Source organism: Odontomachus brunneus, unplaced genomic scaffold (genome assembly GCF_010583005.1).
Source record: "Odontomachus brunneus isolate Ranch 3 - 2012 unplaced genomic scaffold, Obru_v1 Obru_scaffold_005, whole genome shotgun sequence".
Lineage (NCBI taxonomy): Eukaryota > Metazoa > Arthropoda > Insecta > Hymenoptera > Formicidae > Odontomachus > Odontomachus brunneus.
In genome coordinates, this window is record NW_022639455.1 from 1,314,547 (window position 1) to 1,334,687 (window position 20,141).

The 20,141-nt window shown below is 40.3% G+C and overlaps 2 protein-coding genes across 9 annotated transcripts in view; one reads left to right on the top strand and one right to left on the bottom strand.

Annotated features, from left to right (window-relative positions):
• LOC116850437 overlaps window positions 1-17,791 on the bottom strand; it is a 19,682-nt gene extending 1,891 nt beyond the window's left edge. The window contains exons 1-14 of one of the 8 annotated variants that reach the window (XM_032828785.1): window positions 16,906-17,791; window positions 9,319-9,385; window positions 8,472-8,525; window positions 7,363-7,693; window positions 5,820-7,050; window positions 5,194-5,447; window positions 4,939-5,132; window positions 4,489-4,681; window positions 4,194-4,363; window positions 3,815-4,031; window positions 3,532-3,676; window positions 3,069-3,212; window positions 2,530-2,768; window positions 552-2,413 (exon numbers count right to left, since the gene is read on the bottom strand). In XM_032828785.1, coding sequence (XP_032684676.1) covers window positions 2,395-2,413; window positions 2,530-2,768; window positions 3,069-3,212; window positions 3,532-3,676; window positions 3,815-4,031; window positions 4,194-4,363; window positions 4,489-4,681; window positions 4,939-5,132; window positions 5,194-5,447; window positions 5,820-7,050; window positions 7,363-7,693; window positions 8,472-8,525; window positions 9,319-9,385; window positions 16,906-17,067 — 3,420 coding nt within the window. In that variant the 5' untranslated portion in view covers window positions 17,068-17,791 and the 3' untranslated portion in view covers window positions 552-2,394. Of the gene's footprint in view, window positions 1-551; window positions 2,769-3,068; window positions 3,213-3,527; window positions 3,677-3,814; window positions 4,032-4,193; window positions 4,364-4,488; window positions 4,682-4,938; window positions 5,133-5,193; window positions 5,448-5,819; window positions 7,051-7,362; window positions 7,694-8,471; window positions 8,526-9,318; window positions 9,386-10,621; window positions 11,555-16,905 lie in introns of those variants that run through there. The other 7 variants (XM_032828757.1, XM_032828748.1, XM_032828766.1 and 4 more) reach the window with 7 other exon arrangements.
• On the top strand, window positions 11,804-16,446 carry LOC116850473 (probable tubulin polyglutamylase TTLL9). The gene is made up of 7 exons (XM_032828803.1): window positions 11,804-11,855; window positions 12,041-12,304; window positions 12,542-12,825; window positions 13,213-13,388; window positions 13,722-14,033; window positions 14,478-14,692; window positions 14,805-16,446. The coding sequence occupies exons 2-7, from the start codon at window positions 12,122-12,124 to the stop codon at window positions 15,054-15,056; spliced, it is 1,422 nt and encodes a 473-aa protein (XP_032684694.1). The 5' UTR covers window positions 11,804-11,855; window positions 12,041-12,121; the 3' UTR covers window positions 15,057-16,446.
• Window positions 17,792-20,141: the final 2,350 nt, after the last annotated feature.

Sequence of the window (20,141 nt, forward strand, 5' to 3'; positions counted from 1 at the left end):
TGTGTGTGTGTACAAGATGACCTGGAAAAATTTGTTAAATCTAACATACGAAAATACGGAAGTTTATAATAAAAATATGCATTCTGTTATAATTTCCCTAATTTTTCCTAATTAAACCAATTTTATTAAAAATCTATAGAAACCAATTTAGCTTTAGTAAGACAATTTATATAACAAATTGTATAACATTCTTAATTTTTTAATTACAGCAAAAAATTAAATTTTTCATAGTTTTACTCTCCTAAATCCACCTTAAAATTTTAATTTACAAGATATCTACATATGTATGAAAGATGGCTTTTTATGAGAATTATATATATAAGTTTTTCTTTAAAAAATAATTATAATTTTTAAAAACAGAAATCTCTGAATTAGTTAAAGAAATTAAGTTGATATTTTCCAGGTAACCTTGCATATTTGCATATATTAATATATCTCGTGAAACATTCGTATCTCTTACATGATAATTTCGTTTATTATTATTTCTATTATTTATATGCTCTTTATTTATATATGATATACTATATAAACTGTGTTCAAAATCACTAGAATTTCTATAAATTCAAAAGATCACTATGACCTCGACAACTTTTTATTAATCTTGTCCTAATCGTTATTAACAAAATCACTCGGTTTACAACAAAATTCTGTTTTTTCGATATTAATTTTCTAACATTCGAGGAATGTTAATTGTCCATTTAACACTTACTTAATTAATTAAATAATCAGTGTTCACATACAAAAATAAATATCTAGTATGAATACAAAATGGAATATAACAAATGTATATACATACATAAATTCAGTCGATGCGAATAAAAAAAAATAAACTTTACTATTATGTAAAAATTAGGAAGACAAAAATTTTATTTAAATAAAAATATGGTGAGATGTACTTAATTAGACCTATTTTAGACTTATCTATTTTTTAATTAACATTCTTTGTCGCAAAAAGGAATAACTATTTTTGAGTATTATCGAGTTTACAAAATCTAATAAAATATCGTTAAACAAAAGACGAATCATTACTCGAGTGTAATATAAAATCATGTTATCACAAGTTTACTAATCAATAAGTGCGTCAAAATTAAAAGATCGTAGGTCGTCGTTTTTTTTTGCAGTCGCAAAACAGCTCACATGCTTTTCTCTATTCAGTCTTAACAACACCTCCCTCATATCTTTCATTCAGTATATATCTGATATTTCAATTTGTATAATGTCACTAAAATTTGGGCGCAAACTAACAATATAGCAAAACAAAGTAATTTAAATATCTTTCTATATAGTATCTTCAGTAATGAGATATGATACTTTACAAAATAAAATAGCTTCTGTTTCCCAAAATAAAATTATAAACAAAAAATCAAGAATATTGAAAAAAGAACTTAAAAAATTTTTTTAGTGTGCACAAGATTTAGTAAAGTATTCAGGCTTTTCTCTCTTCATTTGACAAAATGCTTACAATGGACTTACCTGAATTTTCAAAACTCTAATCGACATATCTATAGAAAATACATGTATTCGGAAATTCCATTGTTCTTCATTGGCCGTATGTAATGAAGTCGTTAATGATTTAAATAAATACAGGATGCTTCTAAATCCCTTTGACAAACTTCTAAAGTGAACTTTTCACATTATGATAAATAAATTTCAACATTTTTCATTTATTATGACGTAAAGAATTCACTCCAGATATTTGTCAAAGAAATTTAGAAGTATCCTATATATCTATACTATGCCATTAATAAGTTAAATAAAAAAAGATACCACGCGAATAAATAAAGACATTGATCTTGATCATTTAATGAATTAATGAGATGGATTGCAGTGCACATTAGAGTATGTAAAATGGCATAATAGCTATCGCGATTATCAAACAGATGATACAATAAGGTCAAAGTGGTGGTCAGTGGCGTAGTTACTATTAATAAAGTAAACTTATGTAATATGTAAACATAAATTAAATAAAACAGTTATTATAATTTAATTTAAATTGAAAATGTAATAGAATTTGAATGCAAGACGCGCAAAAATGGAAGTTTGAAGTTCCATAAAAAAAAGAAATAAAAGAGAGAACAGAAAAAAAATCAATCAAGAGAAACTCAGAAGAAGCGAAAGAATTCCTAACAAAAAGAAAAATTGGCTCGAAGGTATTATGAATATCTAGAAGGAGACGGTCTCTAGAACCAGCTTCTACGTTCTATATTGGTAGTTACGCCACTGTATAAATGAACATACACAGAAAACTACGGATTACAGTTTCCAAGTGCAATACGCCACCCGTGTATATCGTTAGTTTGCGTCAATCGTCAACCGTCAAACTGATAACAGCACCACCACCAGCACCACCATCAGCACCACCACCAGAGCACCACACCACCAGCACTACCGGGGTCAGACTAGACCACACACGCTGAAAGCACACCCATAACGCGTCAACCAATGTCGGATGAGGCATGCTGCTCCTGCTGCTGCTGTTGCTGGCCGTTGAGCAGATTACGACTGTAAATGGCAGCCCGGTAACTGTACCTATTGGCGTTGAGTCGTTCAGGGACCGGCGGTGGCACGAGGCTGCCACTAATACCGCCGACGCCACCAATGCCGCCGCCGCCTCCCATTTCTGTTGCCGTGATGTTTGCTAGAGGCCCACCTAAGCCACCAGTCTCATCTACTTCGCCAATGCTGCTCTCCGCCAGCGAGGAAGGTTCCACCTCGCTGAACGCCAGTCGAGAACGCAGAAGGTAAGCATACGTCTTGTATCGTTTCAACTGGAAAACCCGTATATATAAACTGCTATTGAATCAAGAACTTACATGGAAAAAATATATTAGTTTAGAATAAAATGAAGGAGACACAACTTCTCTGGTTTAAAAAAATATGATTTTTGATATCAATAGTACTATTTTTTGAAGAAAGTTCTGAAATTCTTAAATTTCTTTTTTAAAAGAATAAGATGGAGATTCTTCCTTTTGCTTCGAGCCTTAAGCACCACAGTGGAGTTTTGTTGACATAGTGGGTATTTTAGTTTTTCTGAAATTGTTAAAGAAAGAAAAGAACTTAAAAATCACCTCGTAATGAAGATACGCGTCCTTTTCCTTATAATTCTGTACAGTGAGAGCTTTGGCACTCCTCTCCGGTGGATGCCTCCTGTGCTCGTCCAATTCCGCTTCCAACCTGTTGACTCTGTCCTCGTGGTCCCGCAACTGCTCTCTCTAACGACAAATTAATTGAACTATCTCTCTCTACCGCACGCATTCGTAAAAAGCAAGTCACATAAAATATCAAGAAAAATTTTACATCATACAAGTTAAGATAATGGAGACATATTAATATTCATTAAAGAAAAAATCACTGTCAAGAAAAATTTATATTTGGGAAAAAATTAAAAAAGAAACAACAAGTTTACGTTAAGTAGACTACGTTAAAATTCTAAATCTAACTACTTGGATTCTAATAGTTCTACATTGTCTATCTTAAAATTCCATTTAAGCTTGTAGTATCTTTGAATATGTCTGGATGGCACACACTCACGGAATCCAGTTTAGTGTGGCTACAAGGCAGCAACGGACGTTGGAACTTGCGTTGCGAGCCCACAGCACCGGCTAGAGGCTGGCATGAAAAACTCGCGCATACGAAGTTGATAGTGTCGATCCACGATTGTAACTCCTTCGAGTCACTGCATAAATCGTATAGATAGGATACAAATACGACGAGATATCTCATATATGGACAAACAGTAATGAAATGGAATTAATTTAACCGAATTCTACCGCAAATAAAGCAATTCAAAATAATGATAACGGGTTACACAGACCTAGTCTGGAAGAGGTACTCTGCCTGATCGGCGGTTTGCAAGCGGAAGACATGCTGCTTCTTTGTATAGTCAGACGCCTTGGTGGCGAGCGCGTGATGGATGCGTATCGCATTGTGCAAGCTATCGTTACGGAAACCGTGCTCATCCTTGTGCAAATACAACACCAGTTCCCTTAGCGTGCAGTAATACATCTTCCACCCGCGCTTGCCAAACGGAGCTGCAAAGTATTTTTCACTTTAATATTCAAAACTTTATATATTCTTAGTTAATCGGATACATTGTTGATAAATAAAAAAGTTATTTAGGAACTAGATATACCGATAAGAATTAGATATATCGATGATAATATTGATTATAAACTGTATAATATTGTGCGTACTCTTTTTGCCGTTGGAATCATAACAGCATTTTCGCATAACGTAACCTTTCTTAAACTCCGTAGCGCCCGTGACATTTGGCACGTCGAGAAATGGATTTCCGGTGCCAGCGATTGCTGGTCCGTCACCCTGCTGAATCACCTGAGCCGTCGTTTCATCCCCCTCTTCATCCCTAAATTAACATAAAACAAATTTTGAAAAATATTCACATTAAGAATCCAAAGCCTTTACCACACTTTGGAGGTGTTTCAGAAATTTGTTCAGAGACGCTTGTTGAAATATACGAGAGTCACTTACAGAGCCCATTCAAGAGGAAAGGACTTGATGGCGTTATAAAGCTGTTTGAGCACCTCCCGTGGGAAATTGTCGCCGTCGTTAAGCTCCGACAGGTTCTCAATGAACTCCGAGCATGACATTTTCCTGCCGATGTTCTGGCCATGCAGATCCGTGTTGAGCAACATTATCGCACACGTTAAAGTGTGAACGGCATCTGAAAAATATATCAATATCGATCAATCGATTATACTCTTCATATCATTCATATCATATATTTTGACTTATAAGAAAATTTAACTCGATTCAGTGAATTTTCAGCGAATAAATAGTTCTCTTATTATTGGATTGATTAATCTTACAGTAATAATGTGATAATTTTAAAACCTACAAGTTGTACAAGTTTTCACTTTTAATATAATCACTGAGTTAATTAAATATAATAGTAGATCAATAGCAATTGTAATAACTCACCCTGAGAATTGAAGGTGCCGGGATTACAGTCTAAAAACCTCTTGGAGAAATGTACCAAGACTCGTTCCCTCTCCTGGGTCTCTCCCGTGAGTGAAAATTGGGCAAGAAACTTTCTGAGAGCAACATCTAGCGTGTCGCACTCGAAATTGAAGTAACGTAAATATTCTTCGGCCACGGCTCTGCTGAAGTCGTTGCTACAAATCCAATATCATTGATTCATTGATTCCAATAACAAGTTAAAAGAAGAAAACTTACTTTTTACTAAGATGTCTGGAGACGTCGGATTTCTTAAAACCGTCCAAGGAGTAAAGACGTTTGGCCAGCCGTACGGCCGATGGCAAATCCACCGCCTTCGGACTGTAGTGGAAGCTGTGCAGACTCTCGATGTCGCTTTCTTCGTCAGCCGATTGCGGCGGTGATACTCCGCCCCCGCCACCTCCGTGTCCTCCTTTTTGTTCATCGCAGATTCCCATCAAGGCTTCTTTATCGTCTTCACACTCTTTCAATTCCTTCAAATTCAACGGAACGTTATCAGAGATAAATAAATTAGTAAATATGAACAAATTAATAAACGAAGAGTGAATTGTCAATAATTATTATCGATAAGACGATCGATTATCGATTATAACTCGATTTAACAAATTGCCAACGTTGCTCAAAGAAGATTAATACATTTCACTTATTTAGAGTATATAATAAAAAAGAGAGATCAGTTCTATGTAATTTTCAATAAAATCTCGATAACATTTTCATAATCTATATAATTAATCTGCTTAATAAAATATTTTAACAATATCACATTCAATTTAATTAAAGCTCGATAAAACTGTAATAATAGCGATGATAAATTCGATTAACGTTTAATATAGACTTTACATTACCTGATAGCCCACATGTTCTGGTACCATCGACCCCGTCGCGACCCCCGGCACTGTCCCAGTTTGCGTTCTTTGCAAATTCTGCGCCGCAGCAGGAGGCGTGAATTCTGCATTTCCAGGATTGCCGCGTCTTCTCGCCTGTCTGGGACTTGTGTTTCTTGGCGCGGCGGCGGTTTCCTTGTCAGGACCCTTCACTTGTATCACGATTCTGTGGTCACCGCTACTATCCTGGGGGTTGTTGGTCTTCAGCCTCCTTTGGGGTGGTTCGCTCGCCAAAATGGTGGAGTCGCTGTCACTAGGGTCGCTCACCATCATGATATCCCTTGCGCTGAGGATATCCATGGTCTCTTCATCGTTATAGTCCGGACTTGACATGTTGCTGATAGCCTCCGACTGGCTGAGGTCACCGTTCGCCGGGAGAAGCCCACCCGGGGTACCAGAAACCCCGGAGACTCCAGGAATCGTCTGTGCCGGTGGGAACCTGCGCGAGCCAGAGTTCGAGGACATGACGGAGGACGAGACGGAGGTGGGGGAAGCAGGGGACAGCGAACGCTGCGGACTGGTTGATGAAGAGGATGAAGAGGAAGAAGAAGAAGAGGAGGAAGAGCCGCCATTTTGGCAGCAGGAGGTGGCAGGCGAGCTGACAGGCGCGTTATACGTCCAGACGATCCTTTCGTTAGGCATAAGACCGATCTCCGGCCGCGGGTCCAGCAAAGTATTTAGGCTGCTAGTGACGTCGTCGTCGATGTCGATATCCACGGCGCTCATAGAGGGGTCTTTTTGGAACTGCAAGTGGTCCTCCGACCGTGAAGTTCGAACGAAGCCGAAGCTCGAAGGGGTATTCTTGTTGCTGGAGTCAATCTGGTGCGAGCCTGGGGCACCCTGCACCCCGTCGCGTCTACCAGTGCCCACAGGCGACGTGCTAGCCGAGCTAGAGGACTTGTAAGTAGCGCGTTGGTGATAGTGGTGATGATGATGATGATGGTGCGCCAACGTATTGTCGTTGGGGCTGCTAGGCACCGAGTTGTGGTGCTGATGGTGATGATGATGGTGGTGGTGGTTGTGGTGGGTGGTAGTGGTGGTGACGGTATAAGAGTGGTGGTTGGGATTGTACCTAAGGGAGTCGATTTTCTTCTGATGCTGTTGCTGCTGCTGCTTCGGTAACAGATTGCTGCTCTGTTGAGTACGAGAGAGATTGAGCATCAGGTCGCCGGTCATCATATACGCTTCGAACCTGAGAACGATACGAAAGACAATTGTTCAAAAGGCTACAAAGAGCTCGACTATCGGAAATCATAAAAGAAAAGTTAATTTAACCATAGATATGTAATATTATTAGTATACAATCAAAAATTTTTTTTCTGAAATAAGTATCGTAAATATTCTTTTAGAGTATAGTATTATGTTACTTATTCATATTGTTACTCTTTTAGAGAACTCTATTACTTCTTGTTATATTTATTAATTTTCTTAATATTTTACGCTTTGACTTTCATTTTACTCTCGTTTTCTTTAAGATCTCGCTTCAATTCTATACGACTTATACCTAGGTGTGTTCTTCTGCCGGGCGAATTTCTCGCCACTCGTGCCGAGAGGCTCCCATTGAGATCTCTCCTCCTCTTTGAAGTGATCCACAGCCGGCAGAAGCGCCTCTAATTCCGACGAGACGGACGCATCACTACATGAACCGTTGCTCCTCGTCGCAGTCGTCATCGTCACCGGCGTCGGCGAGTCTGTGGAGGATACATCCGCTAGTTCCTTATCATCCTTGCTCGCCGCAGGAGGATTTTCTTTGCAAGATTCCGTAGTGGACTCCTCTTCGTTGGTGGGTTGTCCAGGCGACAAAAGGCGACGAACGTGTGCCTTTACTGCAGGATCTGAAAAGATTCAATCGCGTTTTATCTTTTCATCCTTTTCTCTAGCTAGATAAGAAATTCATAAAAACATATAGCAAAGTGTAATATAACGATAATAATAATGCAATAATATATATATATATATATATATATATATATATATATATATATATATATATAACAATATCTTATATATTTTATTTATTATAGAATAAACATAACACAACGCTCTTACATAATAGCAATTAACTTAATAATGGAATTTCATTGTAATAATAAGAACATTCTGTTAGCAACAATGCAAAAACCACGAGATGAGCGCGTAAAAGCTGAAAGTTCTTTGATTGATCGACCGAGGGGTCGTCTGGCGGACGGAAAACCACTCGCGTCGTCTGAGAGTGCGCCCATGCGAATAATCGCATGTCCTTGGTCACCGGTCACCCTCTTCCTGCTGTGTAACCACCGGAGAGCTCTCTTTGTTTCTCGCGCATTAGCCTCGCCGGTGTTATTATAGTGTTAATTCTATTATTACCGCGCCGATTCCAGGTTCAAGTACGGCGCGCCGTCTCTCGACGCCCGGCGATCTATCATTGGACCTCGCGCTCTTGATCGCGAGAGTTCAGTCACCACGTGGCCTCGAGAGACGACGCATTTTAATTAACAATATACCCTGTTAATTAAAATACAATAGTACTATTCTAAATTTAGGATTGATGCAGCCATTCTGACGATGTGTGTGTCTATGTGCAAAATTAATCAATCAGCGATGATTAATTATTTCATGCTGAATAATACTCACCTCTCCGCAACTTCAGGGTGACAGGGTCTGAGGAGAGCCGCAGGCATTTTAGCACTGAAATACGCCAATGAAACGAATCAGTTTTAAATTAACGCACGTACAGAATAAAATAGTAATAATAATATTACATCAAAAACATGCTAGCTGAAAATTTGTACTTGCGCGTAACTAAATTATAAATTAAACAATTTAATTTTACATTCAAAATACAAACAGTTCTTGCTTTAAAAATTATACTACAAAATTAATTTTATCGTGGAATTTATATAGTGGAACTCTAAATTTAGTATTAAAAATGTGAAATTACAGATAATTTCAATTCGAAATACTAAATCTGGAATAAAATTATTAATTAACCATATATATATTACAAATCATGAATGACATATATTACGAATTCTATTTTCCGAGGTATTGTCAAGTTCGATTTCAATGGCCATGTTGAATTTCGAGAAATCTTGATTAAACTATTGCGCAGTATAAATAATTGTAGTATAAATGAGTCAAGCTGCATGACACTTGATTTGCTAGATGATGGAATATAAACATGAAGCGAAAGAAGATCGATTATCAAAACAAGTGCCAAGAGAACGTCTGAAGTGTGTTTCTATCAAGTATCCGAAAAATAGCTAGAACTTCTCAAGAAGAAAATGATTCAAAATTCAGGTTATTTATTTGGAATTTAATGATGAATTATAAAAAGAAATTGCAAAGAAAGTAACTTAAAATGGAATTTCAAATCTAGAGAATCGAAATTGAGATCCGATTAATTCGGACTTAATATCTTAAGAGGGTAGAATTATTAAAGTAAGAGTTTAAAATTAAGCGTGAGGTGAACGTGACTTGCCTTCCTTCGTACTAAATCGGTTGACATCGACTTCGTTCACCCTGAGTATAACGTCGCCGGCCTCGACCTGAAGAAAACCAAGCGAAAATCACGCTGTGCTGTTTTACAACTATTCTTATATAATATATTTAGCTTTGTTCCTTCCTTCTCTTCCTCCCTCCCTCTCTCTCTCTCTCTCTTACTCTTTCTCCTATACTCGAGGACAATCTATTCTGGAACGCGTCGTAAATCAATCTAACCATCCGTGTCTATTCTAAGAATCTAAATCCTAATTTTACATCTTATCCATCTTCCTGAAAATTTAAAAGGTAATGCTGTACACATCGAGATACGGTTGTACATGTAGAATGTTCCCGGTCTACATGTTGTCTCGTGAGATGCAAAATATTGAAAATAATTATAATTACACATATCTTTGTAAAAGAATGAAAGCAGTAAAGCAGTAAATTTAAAGCTAAGCGTAATTAAAAAAATGTTCCAATAAAATGATGCAATATTTACGCTCGATATGTGAACGTCCTTAAGAGCGTGTCCGATCGAAATAGTGAAAGTCCGAAATCGAGGCGAGTCCTGTTATGAAATCACGTCATTGGAGGTGAGAAAAGTTCAACGAGCGCGCCGGCGAAAGGATTGCAGTTTTCCAAGCAGCGTACGGAGCGCAAAATTGGTTCGATTCGAGGGAGAACGTATCGTTCCTACAGGTTAGGTTAGGTTACAACCACCACCGTTGTGCAAACGACACAACCGAACATATGACGATTCTGTATGAAAAAGTAAGTCAACTTTTTAAAGAAAAAGAGAAAGGAAAAGAGGAGAAGTAGAAAAAAGTGGAACTAGAACGAGAATGTACACACGCGCGGAGATCCAACAATCACCCAAGTAGAAATGTCATATTTACCGCCGTATAAACTGTCAGATACAGTCAATGGCAGAAAGTCTGTAACACTTTTTTTTCCATGAGTTCCGCAACGCGTCTCTGTCCAATAGAAGAATTTGTTTTCTAGTAATATTCGGAGGAGAAGTTTCTTCCTATTGGATACCGAATGCGCTCTGAAGTTGCACCGAGATTAAACAACCCGTCGATGTCGCAACCCTTTTGCCACTGACTATACGTGATTAAATAACAAATAGAAGATTCAACAATCTAGGATCAATAATAATGGTTAATTACAAACTAGCTTTTATCTCTTTCTCTCTCTCTCTCTTTCTCTCTCTTGCTCGCACACACACACTTTCAAGAATACTTTTCGTTCGTTGTTACATAATTATTTCGACGAAATGGCATGAAGGGAGCGGTCTTCACCTGGCGGAGAGGAATGTATTCGATGTAATCGAATCTGCCGCTCCCAGGGGACTGTTCCCCCAACAGGAGGTCGAGGGGTCGCAGGCAGCACGATAAACAAGACGCCAATTTCGGCATCGGAAGTAGCCCTGATGCTCGTATCGATGATATTCGTAGGTATCTCGATTATATATTAAGCGATACACAAATATATGACGCAATTCCAGAAACACGTTGGAGTAAGATTGAAGTGCAATGATGACGGCAATGATACGACGCGCAACACTACTGCTCGTCGAACATATGAAATCTATTCAATGGCGTTGCTAATTATCACAAATTTGCGTATCCTTTATTAATTGTAACTTTCGTGTTCTTCATACACGAGAGAAAAATTTCAATTCAAGTGTCTGAATGGGAACGAAAAATAATATCGCTGATGAGAAATAATATCTCTATTGTTGCGACCGAAAACATTTGGCTGCATTAAAACTCGGTTGAGATAACTGAGAGCAATTAGGCTGAGTAGAAATCTTCTATAAGAATGTTTCTGTTCCTATAAGCGATTTTTCTACCTGGTTCTCAGATAACAGAAAATTTAGTTACACTAAGGACGTGATCAATTAGACGCCGCAAACATTTTGAAATCCTTAAAAAGAAACCATGATTGATCTATACAGCGCTTCAAAATATCCACAGTGTCTAACGGCTTGCATCCTAACGAAATTGTTTTTTTAGATTCTAGGGAGATCCTAGAGCGGGATATTTTTCAATGCCACGGTATATCAACGAACAAACATATTCGAAACCTGTGCAATTCTCGGTAACTTCGCCTCTCAAGGATGTTACATGTGAGTGAAAGGAAAAGAAACGTATGATGATTCGCGTTTCTCGCTTCCCAATTTTAAGTGCAGATATGATGTTATCGCGAGTATCTTCGGTGTTAAAACCGGCGGAATAATATTTCCACGGTTCAAGACACACCACTACGACAGGATTCACGGTGGAAAAGAGAACTTTGAGTATGGGAAGTTTCTTTCTACGAAAGAGGATCATACGCGGACGCGAATGACGGAATACGACTGATCTCTTCTCATCCCACCCGACGACGAATCTCAGTCGGAAAACACACAAGTCGGCCAGCGGCCAATTGTATTTTTGGATCCTCTATTGACATTGACTTTCCTCGCAGTTTCGGGCTGTTCTCCAAAACAAGTTGCATTGCGCGTGCTACACTTGACTTTGAGGTATAACGGTACGTTTCGAATAAAAAAGTTAGTGCAGTTTAATCACCTTTTTGTTATGATGTTCTGATATTTATATGTACCTCCATGTGTATATTTTAACTTAATTATTCAGTGATCAGAAACAAGAGCGATTTATAATTTCTTTCAAGCGTCTTCCTTTACCTTGTAATCATTTGATTTGATTTATTTGAAGAGTAAGACACGCTATATGCGCACGCGAACAAATGTGAATCACTCTCGGCCATCTCGATAATCCGTCGACAACGCGCAAAGGATGTTGGAAGGTCCGCAAATTCTTCCTCCGAAGACCGAGGCGATCGAATTATCCAACAAGGAAAGGAAATACCGCGACTCAGGCACGCGGCAGAAGGATGCAGACGACAAAGTCATCGTCAAGTTCCGCTGCGATCTCTCGTCGACGCAGGGCGAGGTGATGTTAGCGAGGGGTTGGAAGCAGGTAATATAATTCCATTTAAAGGGGACACACAGAGTCCGTCCACGCCGCTCGATAAGTCCGCCCTCCCTCCCTCCCTCTGCTGAAATTACTCGATTCACGGTTGATTATTTTTACGCGCATGAAATTAAAAATGAAGGAGCTCCGGATTAAATCTGATCAAAGTGTTAAAAATTAATTGCGACCGTCCCGACACTCCTACATGGTGATTCTCACTCCCTCCTTCCTTCATCTCTCGAGATAGTTGACCCCGTGGACGGCAGCTGGCACCTGTGGTGGTGCGAGACGGCCGAAGCGCGACGCGCGCTCGAGGAGCGGCGACTGTTGCTGCGCCAACGTGTGCCGCACTTCCGCAACCACTATGAGCTCACGTGCAAGCACCGTCTAGGACGGAACCTCAAGCGTTACCGCCGGGCCCTCGCCGCGGCCGGCAAGGCCGCCGAGGCCCGTATCTGCAGCGAATCCGCGCCCGTGACCTTCGAACTGCCCGCCGATTACCGGATCTTCGTTGAGGAGTACCACAGGTACAATGAGCAATCGGCATCATGAGTTATGTAAAATTATTATTTATACCAACTGATAATTATTAATCATTGATATATCGTTGATATTTGGATATTATTTATACAAATAACAATAACGATGGATTAAATGTGTTGTGTGCGTATGTGAGTAATTAGATGATTATTATATATTATATTACGTTATTATTATAGTATAGTATAATTATTATTATAGTATGATATGCATATTATTTGTTTTCTGTTTTATGTGTTATTCGTTTTTCATTTTATCGTTGTTTCTGGGTATAAAATAATTATTTTTATGTTAAACATATTTTATTTATATGTTACTTGATTTGTTCATGTTTGTTGGACAATATCATCATTGACAGTAATCTCTAATCACAGACAACAAGGTGCTACATGGATAGTCAAGCCGGTAGCGCAGTCCCGTGGTAAGGGTATTTTCTTGTTCAGAAAACTGAAGGATTTGATCGAGTGGAAATCGAAGTCACAACAACAGGGAAGCCCAACCGAGATTTACGTCGTTCAAAGATACATAGATAATCCTTATCTCGTAGCGGGTACAGTCGTAACTTAATTCGATTTTGGATATCTTAGAGTTCTAATTTAAAAAAAAACAATGGTTATGATATATAATCTAGTGGCTTTTTTGTATACTTTACCATATAATTTATTATATCGTACAAACAATATTGTAAATTTATATAACATTATCAAGTTTTAGATATACGTATATATCACATATGAGTCATATATATCGCCATGATATTTTTCTAAAATTTCATTTAATATATTACAAATCACGAGCTTGCGATTACTTCCTTTTATCTATTCCCGTAAGTGAAGATCGTTATCGTCATTTCTCGGGACTGATTTTCCATCCCTGATTTCAGGACGAAAATTTGATTTGCGTATTTATGTACTGGTGACGTCGTTTCATCCTCTGAAAGTGTGGTTGGCTAGGGAAGGCTTCGCTCGACTGTGTGGCCGACTATTTGATCTGAAAAACATCGAGGATAGCAGGGTGCACTTGACGAATACAGCGATTCAACTGAAGGCTGTTCAGAATATCCAAGATTCCCCGTCAATGGCAGATGAGAAGGAGACAAAATTGAATTGCAAGTGGGCTCTGAACAAACTTAAGGAATATCTGATAACTTATCACGGGACGCAAACGGTGGAAAATTTGATGCAACGTATCGCAGGTATTTTGAAAATTATATGTTACAATTATATGTGTATTTTATACGTAGGGAGAATTTAAAGAAAGAGAGAAAGAATATTATCATAAGTTAAAATTATGAATTTGTTTTATACATACGACATTTGTTGCAACGACATTTTATACACAACCCTGACATCAATTATTTATTATGAACTTTAGAACTCTTTACCTCAATGTTTAAAAATACTTTAAATATAAAAAAAAATAATTAATTTAACTGTATTTTATTGTATTTTTACTGTATTTTATCAAAATATTATACTGCAGAATACACTATTGAGATTAAAGCAATTAAATATACATTTGTGATATCTGTATTTCTCTGCGGCACAAAGTGCACATCAGAATTTTTCTCGTGTCGAAAAAATTAACATCGGGGGAAGATCAAAGCTCTCACTGGCGCAAATTCATTGCACAATTGCAGGCGTCATAATGGCGAGTCTGCTGGCGGTGCAGCCGGTCATGATGCAAGATCGGAACTGCTTCGAGCTCTACGGCTATGATGTGTTGCTCAGTGATGACCTGCGGCCTTGGTTACTAGAGGTCAACGCCAGTCCGGCCTTAACAGGCACCGATAAGGAAGATTATCGGTTAAAATTTGACTTGGTCGATGACGTGCTGAACGTCCTCGACTTTGAGGTATAGCGATTAAAATGATAAATGCATAAATTTCGTTCCTTACAATTTTCTGAATTGCTTATACACATTTACGTGTATTATAATTCTGTTGCAATTATAATTCTGCTCGAAGGGTCGCTTCAGCGGTCGCGAGACCAGAATCGGCGGGCTGGATTTGCTGTGGGACGATGGACCAGTTTGGACTACCTGCCCGTACCCCGAGCCTCACCACGAAGCGATCCCCAACGACCTCAAGAGGCTCAATATCTTCCTCGGGACGAGCAACGATCGTCAGACTCAGTTGTCGTTGTTGAGGGACCAGCTGACCGAGAAACGCAAGGCCGCACGAAGTTATTCGACCGTTGTGCGATATTGTTTAAAATAACGACGTAAACGCGTGTAAACGGCCTTACAAAATACATCGAGCGCTCGGCCGAGATAAGATAGCGCTTTTAGAATTCTTCCTGGTGTCTTCAGAGCTCGGGAAAGGAGCATTCTTTTCCTTCGCCGAGATCGAGACTGATATCGAGCAGATAAACGATTTTCTGTCACATACGGACGGGGTTTAGCGGCGGAGGCTGGTCAATGCGGTGTGCACGATGTGCACGAATCGTCCGGCTAAATTTAGTTTCGAAAGGAAACTGGAAGGCAAGAAAAAATAACGACGATGAGCGCGACAACGAGATGAGCGACGTAAAAGCGAGAGTGCACCGGCTACATTCTTTCGCATGAGCGGCACACTTTTGTGGTTAATTCTTCAATGAACGTCACGCCGGAATTCCGTGCGCGAATTATGCGAACGATGTGCGACGTGCCAAGTTTCAACATGAAGTCTTGGCGTTTACCAGGCTTTGCGTCTCTGTCGGGCTTAACACTTATCAAAACTAGCTGGCCTCTTTAATTGTTTCCATCGTGTACAGATATGATACGGTGTAATGTGATACGATATGACACACGATATGTCGAAGCACTAAATATAATCAACAGTTATAATATAGATACACATATCCAGACACGATGCAAGTGATTACAAAGATGGATGACTTCGTCTGCTGAACATTAAGACTTGATTGAAGTGTATTGTACACGGACCTATGCAAAATCGATTGTCAATTTTACAAAATTAGGAGCAAACTAAAGTTTCGTTCACTCCTTGTGGAAACTCCGAGATTTCCTCGCGTATTGAACTGTGTCGCGTTCATTGTTCTCGCGATACCACGAGCTTTGCGAGTGTTAAGACTGATGTTTAAGGGCTAATCGATTCCCATGCGCGTACCACATCGGGGATGCCTTCTGAAGAGAGCTTCGAAAAAAGCATCGTCATTTTCGCGAAGTGCACTCTTCTTTCCTCCTCTTCCTCTAACTACTTACAAGTGCACAAATCGCTCGAAAGACTGCCGTAATCAATACTCGTTGCATCCTGAAGATGCATAGAAAAAAGAAATAATCGAGGATAGGCCGTGAAAGCCGATATATCCGGATAAAACTTGCATGATACGGCGCGTATACAATGTAAGAGAGCGACGTATATGCATGAAAACGGCATAACGAAAGGAAAAGAGAAATAAACGAGTCGATAACGTTTGATCGTGTTGTAGAGACGCATTGCGTTACGTATGGAACACTAATCGTACACGATGAACTATGATTCATGCAACGCGCGTGAGTATATGTCTATTTCCATCGATAATTATTCATTCTACGTGCAATTTTATTCCAAATATTACTAATTGCAAAAAATCTGTTTTCCAGTCGTATTTCTCAAAATTTGAAGATAAAGAAAGACCGCAGGACAAATTAAAAAATATTCAAACAATATAGCTCGAAAAAGCATTACTGTACCCTTTTAGCTGTACCGTGTTGCATCTTCTGCACTTTAAATGAAGAAGATACATATAGCTAGCAAGCGAGCGTGAAAGAGAGAGAGAAAGAGAGAGAGAAGAGGGGACAGAGAAAGAAATCGAGAATCACGAAAAGATGCAGAAAACACAAACCGGTACGAAGCAACAATCCACAGGAAAATTGACCCAACGCGATTGACGCTCTTCCTTCGTCCGTGAGGATCAATTCCTCGCATGCCTCGCGGCATAAAAAATTGATTCTCACATCCCTTTCGAGCGTAAGAATCAATTTCTCGCACAGCGTGCACGCGAAAATCGCCCATGAGGGTCAATTTCCCACGCCATCGCTCTCTTCGCGTTCTTCCAACGCGGCCACGGCTCGTTCTCTCTCACCTTGCCGCTCCGGGCCGCCGGCGAGTTCTCGACGATGTCATAGATGACGTGGTGGCCGCGCAGGCCGCCGGCCGCGTTGCTGCCGAGCAGCGAGAAGCCGAACCCGGCGCCGCCGCCGGTGTCGCCGCGGTTCAGGGTGACCAGCAGCTCTTCCTCAGCCATGGCAAGCGGGCACAGGCAGAGGCAGGCAGGCGAGCAGGCACGGTCACATCGATCCTCACCTCCTGCTCGCTGTCATTTGTCTCCTGTAACGCGCGTCACGCGCTTCTCTCCGTCGAACGCACGCTTGCACTCGTCGCACTCACTCGCGCGAAAGCGAAGGGAACACCACCGAGCCAGACGACGCACCACCGTGCCCGTTGCACAGGTTGTGTGTATGCCTGACGTCCTACCGCGCTGTCAGTCGGCTACGGCGGCAGCGTATCCATCCCACGGGCACGCACACCCACGCGCGGACGGGAGGCGCCCTTCCCTCCCTCCCGCCAGCCGCACTGCGAAACGATCGGCCGCGTTCGCTCTCTTTCCCTCCCTCTCACCCTCTAAACCCAGCGCACTCCGGCTGTCGCTCCTTCTCGCTCGCTCGCTCTCGCCCGTTCGCCGTCATTCACCGCGCGACGAAAAGAGAAGAGGAAAGGAAAGGGAGAAGGAGGAGACGCGGCAACGCTGCTCCAGAGATACCGTATCACACACGCCACACCTTCAGGCGGGCGAGAATAGAGACTTGCAGAGGCTGAGGAAGGATCGAGCGAGGGAGAAGCAAGATTACTGTCTCTGTATGTGCGGATTGCACACACACGGGAGATCGCGAATCGCGTGACGCGACGCGTCGCGCACACGTGCGATGGAAGACACCTCCTGCCTGGCCGGCGGACGCCTTATAACTAATCCAAGGCCGACAAACTCGAATAGCCTTCGGGAATTTAGAGTTGCGTTTCCCGTCTCGAAGGGGGGCGCTGGTGTCAAAGGAGGATGAAGTCACTGAAATATATACTCCCTGCAACACACGCTGCCTTTTGAGACGTGCGGGATGAGATAGAGATTCTTTGTTTCCTCTCTTATCCTTGTCTAGTTCAGTCCTAGTATAGTCAAGATTGGGGAGAATATGATACAATTCATATTAAAAGTAGTGCACTAGAGATGGGCGATACCTCTCTCTCTCTTTCAGTACTGGTTCCCGGAGCCCTTGCGGGTTAGTTCCTAAACACCATTTTCCGCATCGGTGTAATATATGTGTTCTTGCTTATCGATGGAAGAGACTAGTGTTATGTTGGTAGCTGATTAACGGAAAGTATCTAGTTCCCCAGCTTCCAGGGGGTCGATTGTGTATCTCAAAACAGAGTGAAAATGATAAAAGTGAGCAAATTTACTAGAATGTTTGTAACTTCATTGGTCAATGCCTAGTGAATTTGTTCACTTTTGTAATTTTCACTCCGTTTCGAGATACACAATCGACCCCCAGATGAGTTATTGGCTCCTGCACACAGGACCCGGTAATGCTTGCCGCGCGGCGGAAGTTCGCGCGACAGCTAATCAATATGTTGTTTTTCCGTAAGAGCTAGAAGGTTATTATGGAAAGCAGCATATTAATTGGCTGTTGCGCGAACTTCCGCCGCGCGGCAAACATTACCGCGTCCTGTGTGCAAGATCCATTAGGCTGGTATAGTGTTTAAAGAGATTGCTTCGTGAGTTTCAGGAACAGCGAGATCCTTTTGAAGATGTCGGTTTTGCTCTTAAAGGCAGCGGTGAATAAGTCGTCTTGCGTGAGAAAATGCAATTTCTGTAGATCAATTATGAGTTTGTCCAATTCATTTATATGCTTGGGGCATTAAACAATCTGGGGGTCGATTTATATATATATATATATATATATATATATATATATATATATATATATAAATAACGGTATATTTAGTTGGTATAATACTCATCAACAAAACATATTGTACTGATAGAATGCGTCGCTGTTGATATGCATTCGATATTAAGATTATCTAATAGAAAGTTATTATTTAGTATGCGTATCAAGTGCACGATGTAAACCAAGCCAATAGCGTGTTTGTCTGGCTCTGGGCTGCTCCGTTACCGTGGTTCCAATAGTTGTCGGATCAGTAGGTATCGTTGCGCAGTTTTTTTATATCGTGGAAAAACTGCGCAACGACACCTATCGAATCGACAACTGTCGATACATGGGTAATGGAATAGCGGTCCTGAGTTAATCGCTCCGAGAGCGATTAATGACGTCATAAGTCTTTACTAGCCAATCATAAAGCTTATAAGTACTTGTTCGACCAATAAACGTAGGCTGAATAACCCAGAATGGACGTAACAGTAAGCAAATTGACCAATCACAGTCGTTGATTCTTGGACCGTAAGAAGAATCAATGACTGTGATTAGTCAATTTGCTTACTGCTTACGTTTTACTGCTTAAGTTTTTCTATGTGCCACCAGCTTAACCCAGAGCCAGTCGAACATACTATTAGTCTATGGGAGAGTGTCAGAGGGCTGCCCGCAACTAATCAAAAGAGAGGGGTCGCGTGATAGAGTTTGCCACTCTCTCCCTATGAGGCTTTTTACCGCAGCCTGGCTATCGCGTCGCTTCTTGCCGCAGCCATGTAAATATAAAGGTGTACCAGTCCCGTGGATGCGCAGTCGTCTAAAATAATAGCCAATCAAAAATGCCCAGGAATGTTAGAATCCAATATGGCTGCTGTTCTGTTCTGTTCTGTAATGGCTCCGGGGGAAAAGGTTATCCCCATACGCCATTCTCAAGGTCCCCAATATGGCTGCTGACAATATACACGTCGTTGTGTAGGTGCCTTTACATGAGAGCATCGAGCATCGAGTGTTAAAGCGGTAGCCAATCAACGTGCCACTTTCTGCAAGAACTACAAGTATATTTCTGGAACCTGATACGTTGATTGGCTAACGCTTTAACGCTCGACGCTGGAACGCTCCCATGTATTGACACCTTTATATATTGGCTGCGTTCGGGGAAATTGTTCAACTTTCAGAAACAAACAAGGACAGAGCACATTCCTAGCGTTAAATAGCGTCTCTTCGAACACACCCATTATAAGAAGTTAAAAGATTATATAAAAATAAAAGAATATTAACAACATATTGTAAGTATTTTTATATAAATAACGCAATGAATATCTAGTGCTATAAACTTATATGATATATATATATATATATATATATATATATATATATATATATATATATATATATATAT

Bases quoted from the DNA above. Each gene is read 5' to 3' on its own strand.
- LOC116850473 (XM_032828803.1), top strand. From the start codon at position 12,122: ATGTTGGAAGGTCCGCAAATTCTTCCTCCGAAGACCGAGGCGATCGAA. The intron at 12,305-12,541 runs GTAATATAATTC...TCATCTCTCGAG, and splicing joins TAGCGAGGGGTTGGAAGCAG to ATAGTTGACCCCGTGGACGG. The intron at 14,693-14,804 runs GTATAGCGATTA...TTCTGCTCGAAG, and splicing joins TGAACGTCCTCGACTTTGAG to GGTCGCTTCAGCGGTCGCGA.